Genomic DNA, 6,738 nt, shown 5'->3' on the forward strand with positions numbered 1-6,738 from the left:
GTCGCATTTCATTAATGCAACCAAATAGGCAAACATCACTCGATATGTAATTATACATTTCAAAAGCAATTTCTAACATCTCCGTCTTGATCTAAAAAAAGTTTTACACAGGCAGAAAAACAGTCTACGAGTCTATTATGACAGACTGACTCCGAGACGGATCAATACACTTCAGAAAGTGTCTGATTTAAGCACTGGGTTTTCCATCTGAAATTGAGCAGGTGTGTGTAACTGTGATATCGGGCTGACTAAAAGACTTAATTTAGCAGTAATAATTTCCACTGTCCGTCTGTTCGTCCTGCTTCTAATCAAGTTGAAAAGTGAGCTATCTAGTGCTTCCTCCAGCAGTAAGTGTCATCTGCAGGCACCCTGATAACATATCTACTCAAAAAAGAGAGAACGAGTGATAAAGCAAGCCTGTCAGTTCATCATAAATCCTGTTTAGCTTTGTCACTGACTGCACTATTGTCAATCCTGCTTCAAATAAATTGATCTAATGGGAGGGGGAAAATGCAATCAGTTTGTACTTCTGATTTTTTTTAATAAATAAAATAAAACTGACCTTTTTACTACCAAGTCTATAAATTACAAGTTAGAAAATGATCTAAACTTTAACTATGCCAGTTTGTCAATGAAGGAAACAAGTGATCATAGTCTATAAACAAATATGGACGACATGTCTCCACTTTTTACACTGCTGAAAAGTGAAGCCAAAATACCTTAGGTAAGGCTCCTGCCATCTTGCGCCAGTAATGTTATTTGAAGTTTGAGTCCCATAGAGTTCCCATAGAGTTCAATCTCAAACACATCTTTCTGACCCCCATCCAGTTTAAAACATCAAACTTAAAGCTAAGTTATTACAAAAACAAACGCTTTTAACATCTACTTAAAATGATGGACCATCTTTCGAGGGGAAAAAAAGTAGTAGAATTCAATAGGGTTATGTCACATTCATTTACCTTAAGAGAGTGTAGTTTATGAATTCTACTGCAGCCAGACAGCAGGGGGCAATTGAAATGTTTTGGCTTTACCTTTTTTGAAGTGAGGGGGGACACTTTATAATAATAGAAATACAGTTTTAAAAACATAGGGCAGCACAATTAATCCAAGGCAATTGTGTGCAAACTTTGTCTCTAAGGATGATACTGTAATTAGCAGGAAATCTCCAGCACATGCTTTCAGGTGCAGTAGGGTTTACTACAGAGTCATAAATTACAGACAAGCTAAAAAAAACTTTTGTGTTCATAATCATAGACTATTTAATCAGCCAATTATTAAATAATTACCTCTGTTCTCAGTGAACTATGGCTTCATGTTGCTGCTACATCTGAAAGCATGTGTAAATGCCATATTTAACAATGTTTTTACTTCAAACTCACTCTGTATATCAGTTGAGTGTTTAAAATAAATCTTTCTGTGAGAAAGCTTCCGGCGCCTAGACTGCAGCTCTGCACAAGAGGTTTGGCCAGAGGAGAAATGGTCGTGACGAACTGAGCCTGGTTTCTCTCGAGTTTATTTTTTTCCCCTTCACTTTCGACAATTGGTGAAGTTTTGTTCCCTGTCACTGTTGTTGACACTGTCGCCACTAGCTTGCTTGGGACTTGTGTAGCTGCGCTTTGATGAATTTGCTTTTTAGTCTTTGAACTTTCAGCAGTGAAACCTAAACCACAATGAACTGAACTAAACTGAACTTTAACTCTGAAAACTGGACTGACACAGTTTTAATTTACTAGAACTTCTATGTTTAGCTGTTTTGACACAATATACATTGTAAAAGTGCTATATAAACAAACATGAATTGAATTAAATAAATCCACACTCATGTGGTTATTAGTCACATTGAATTAAGGAGCTACAACCGCAAAAATGTGAAGCACTGAAGATAAGAGAATGAAAACAACACTGACTGATTTACCTAAAGTTACTAATAATGTCACATCTTATTAGTGATCATGTGCTAAATGTTAATCCACCATTTACACTTTTCCAAGAGTGGATAAAAGACTTTTTTTTTTCAAGTCCACTATGACAATAACTAAAGCCATTCACTGTAAAGTCTGTGGAATAGGGTTTGCAGGTAACAGCTTTTGCCTCTAAATCTACACATTTTAAGCGTGAGAGGTGCTGTATAATCCTTTATTTAATCCTCACGATGCTGTCAGCCGTGCAAGCGGCAGCTATATGTAACATTTAACAGAGCTCATGAAAAAAAAAACGTTATTGCTATTAAGATGAAATGCAAATAATAAGTTATGTATCAATCTAAATGTGGGGCGGGGCGATGGATCGCAATGACCGCTCAGCATCGTGAAGTTTGTCGGCCATCGGCCGTTTGAAGTTTAGATAAAACCACTGATGGTTATGTTTAAGATTAAAATCACTGTCATTGGCATTTACCTTGACACTAAAAAAATAAAGGTTGTAGGCAGCGATTACATTATTTAACCAATAGGTGGTGACAACAAGCCATCAAAAATATGCCACTGAATAATTCTTTAAAAAAGATCCGACTAGCAATGAAACATGAAGTTTTATGACAAAATAACTGAATCATTTTTTGAAAATGAGACAAAAAATAAATATGTGATGTACAATTTATAATGTTAGATTTCTACATTTAGCGTTATCAGCAACAGTAGGACTAACAGTGAATTTTTCACAGGACTGAATATTTTTCAATTTATTTTTATTCAGCTGATTATTTCTTCCTTTTATTTTGAATAAAATTACAGGTTCTAAGTTTGTTTGTTTGTTGAAACCAAAAGTTTCTTCCAGTACTGTTTGTAATAAATGGAAAGCAAATGACATTTGTGTCCTCCCCTTCATGGCTGATCCGAAAATTGGTCCGATCTGCGGCTAAAAAACTTTAATGTAATCTGAACCATGAGAATTGTGATCCATTACACCACTAATACTTAGTGATCACATTATAAGATATAGTATGTCAAATAGGGATTTAGTAAACCAAACACCATAATTAAAAATGCATGTGTTTCTGGATTAATAGTAAAGTTTAACCAAAACAGAGTCAAAGTGTAGCATTTATCTGTGCTTTTAATGCCTGATTGAAACTGTGTGTTTAATGCATTCAGGTTAGAGTACCTAACATGTGTATACGCAGAAAAACATTGTTTACTTCAGTTACATATTTGATCTACTGTATTTGTCTATACTTGTAATTTGCTTATTACACTTTATGACGATGCACTTCCCTATAAAGTCACCCTAATAATTAATTCTGTACAAATTGAGCTATTAAATGCATCTAGTGAAATTGTTTTAAGCAATTTATAAATCAGAGAAAAACTAAATTACACAATATTATAACCCTCACTACAACTCTAGTTTCACAGAAAAGCAATATACTGTAAATCACATTTTCCACTGACAGCCAATCAGAATCCACCTTTAAGAAGAGTAAACATTTAAGTTGACAGATGAAAAAACTGCAGCACGCACTTAAAATAAACCCAAAAAAAAATCACGTGTTGGTGTAGATGCTGAATTAGTTCTCATTATAACTATTTTTTGTTCTCATTATATATACAATAGCTCAATATCTCAGCTATTTATTTGGGCAAAGGACATGATACAAAATATGCTGAAAAGCGACTAGTTGGCCTGGCTACATTCAAGTCAAATTTAACCTCAAATACAATTCCATCAGCAGCATAACTACTGACTCAGTTTCCTTAGATTGACATCACAGGCATTGTTCCATTAATGACTATACACAATCAAGACGGTCACATTTACAGGTTTTGGTCAAAACACACAGTCATACGTCTGTATCTGATAGGAATATAGGAGCGTCCCCCGTGTTGGAGTGAATCATTATTTGAGTTGCTCCAACTGTATGCGACAGCTGCTCGCGAGGCTGATAAGAGCTCATGCTGGTGTAGGATTCGCAGCTGGCGAGATCAGTCCATGATAAATGGCTCTAATGTTGAGGACAACTGCTTTTCACAACAACAGATTATTTACATTAGGTTTACTGTACAAACACAACATAACAGAGGTAGACTGACATCTGACAGACATCAAGATATTTATATTTATTTAATGGTTAATTTTGGAATCACCTTTATTTAATCTAATATTAAGCCATTTATTTGGTTTTAATGAAAGACAAGTTTTGTACGTTTAATATTTGGCCAACAGACATATTCTGAGCCACTGCAACAAAAAACAAGGGTATTAAAATGGTGGTTGTTTACATAAATAGCAATATTATTATTATTATGATTGATAAATACTATTATTATTGTTGTTGTTGTCGTAATATTAATAATTCATCATAACTAAAGTATTTATAATATATGCTTTAATGGTTTATTGTGTGTTTTTAAATGAACAAAAAGTTTTTTAAAATTTAATATTTGGCCTACAGACATATTCTGAGCCACTGGAAAAATAAAACAAGGATATTAACACAGTGGTTGGTTACATAAACAGCAGTATTATTATAATGAATGGTAAGTATACTATTATTGTTGTTGCAGTTATATTAATAATTAATCATTACTAACATATTTATAATACATTAATTATTGGGTTATTTTGGAATTAAAACAATGCAACAATGAAACAATAGTATTAAAACAATGGTTGGTTTTATAAATAGCAATATTATTATTATGACTGACAAATACTATTATTATTGTAGTGATGCTATATTAATAATTCATCATTATTGAAATATTTATAAAACATTCTTTATAATATATTCTTTTAATACTCGTGTTCAATGAACTCTTGTTAGTTACATAAATAGCAATATTGATATCACGACTTGCAAATACTATCATTGTTGTTGTTGTGATTTTAATAATTCATCATTACTAAAATATTTATAATACATTATTTATTGGTTTATTTTGGAATCACGTTCAATTAACAATATTAAGCTATTTATGTGTTTTAAAATGACAGTGAATGAAAAAAATTTTAAATATAGTTTCATATCTGGCCTACAGACATTTTCTGAGGCAATGGAACAATAAAACAACATATGAACACAGTGGTTGATTACATAAATATATTATTATTTTGAATGGTAAGTATACTATCATTGTTGTGATTTTAATAATTCATCATTACTAACATGTTTATAATACATTAGTTAATGGTTTATTTTGGAATCAACTTCATTTAACAATGTTACGCCATTTATGTTTTAAATGAAAGACAAAATTTTTATGTTTAATATTTGGCCTACAAACAAATTCTGAGCCACTGCACCAATGAAAAAAGTGTATTAACACAGTGGTTGGTTAAATAAATGACATTATTATTATAGTATTATCACTGTTGTTGTAATATTATTAATTCATCATTATTAAAAAATTACAATACATCCTACGTTTTCATTGCAGGAGACCACTGATTAGTCAAATAGTAGTATTAAAATAGATAATAATATTTGATTTCTTTTTGTAATTACAAACCCGAATAATCATACAACTTTCTTTAACATATTACACATTAGAACAAAGATTAAGTAATTATTCACTTTAATATATTAATATAATAAATATCATTATAATTCTCAACATTCATAACTGGATTACAAATAATACAATTAGCTTCCATGGTAATTGCCACTTAGGATGGTAAGACACATAAAAACAAAGATTAAGTACTTAACCCCTCATATTGTTGTTGTTTTGTAGCTATATTAATAATATTTTGTGCATACATTTTATAAACGTTTATATAAATAGATTATATATAAGAATAGAGTTGAATATGGTGAATATATAATAGTGTGTATATAAAAAGTACTTATTAGATGTTTAGCTTTCATTGTAATAGTCCAAGTTGGTTTTGTGTTATAAAGGCGTATTAAAACCACAGAATTCTGCACACTAAAGCAGAGCACTCAGAAAACTCATCAAAACTCTAATATCGAGTTCGAGTCCTCTAAGGACTTGTTTTCATTTTGTTCATGACAAAACTTTTTCAAATCAGCAAATAATGATTTTTGAATTCTGTGGTCTTACAGTGGGCACCATAGATAATAAAGAGACCAAATCCTTTCAATAAAAAAGACTGTCAGAAGAGGCCAGCGAACGGGCGGCGTTTATAAAATGAAGTGAAACACAATAAAAGTTTCAAGTCCGACTCAAAGCCTGAGAGGCTGAAACCAGCGAAAGCTCGCGTTCTTAGTGACACACACACGCAGTCGAGCACGTTTCCAGTACGATCAGTGTGCATTTCTCTCCCGGATTATACAGTCACGACTGTGGTCAACTTTTGCCTGAACTTACCCGCTCGCTTCCTCTCGGCCGCTCGATTCCGGTCCTGCTCTCCAAAGCGCTTTTCAGATCAACTCCTACAAATATCACATCTGAAGAACAAAGTTGGTCCAGACACGAGATAAGCGCTGGTCTCGCCAGGCTCATTTGCAGGTCGAGTCTAAGTAAATGTCATGAAACTTTTCTCTTCGGTTCTGCCTTCCTTTCCTCCCCCGGCCTGCCCCCCTTTTCCACGGTCCAAAAAAGTCGCACTTCCGCGATCGAATGGCTGCTGCTTGTATCATGTGGTTTGGCGTCCACGAGAGCGCCCGCACCTGGTGCTCTGAGCGCGCGCCCTTGACCCGCTTTGTAGCGTAGACGATTCATCGTTAAACAACGACAATCTTTCCCTAAACAGGAATGTGAACTCATCCATGGACTTTCCCGGGCGATCGAGGGCTTTATTGACTAGGAAAGTACATATAATGTCATATCACAATTA

General features: G+C 33.5%; 1 protein-coding gene across 4 annotated transcripts in view; it reads right to left on the minus strand.

Annotated features, from left to right (window-relative positions):
- Window positions 1–6,507, minus strand: part of shc1 (SHC (Src homology 2 domain containing) transforming protein 1) — a 78,812-nt gene extending 72,305 nt beyond the window's left edge. For all 4 annotated transcript variants that reach the window (XM_087286942.1, XM_087286941.1, XM_087286940.1 and 1 more), the window contains exon 1: window positions 6,270–6,507. In XM_087286942.1, the coding sequence (XP_087143068.1) occupies window positions 6,270–6,404 (135 nt within the window). In that variant the 5' untranslated portion in view covers window positions 6,405–6,507. The remainder of the gene's footprint in view (window positions 1–6,269) is intronic.
- Between the last annotated feature and the right edge of the window lie 231 nt (window positions 6,508–6,738).

Source organism: Danio rerio, chromosome 16 (assembly GCF_052040795.2).
Source record: "Danio rerio strain M-AB ecotype USA chromosome 16, GRCz13ab, whole genome shotgun sequence".
Classification (NCBI taxonomy): Eukaryota; Metazoa; Chordata; class Actinopteri; order Cypriniformes; family Danionidae; genus Danio; species Danio rerio.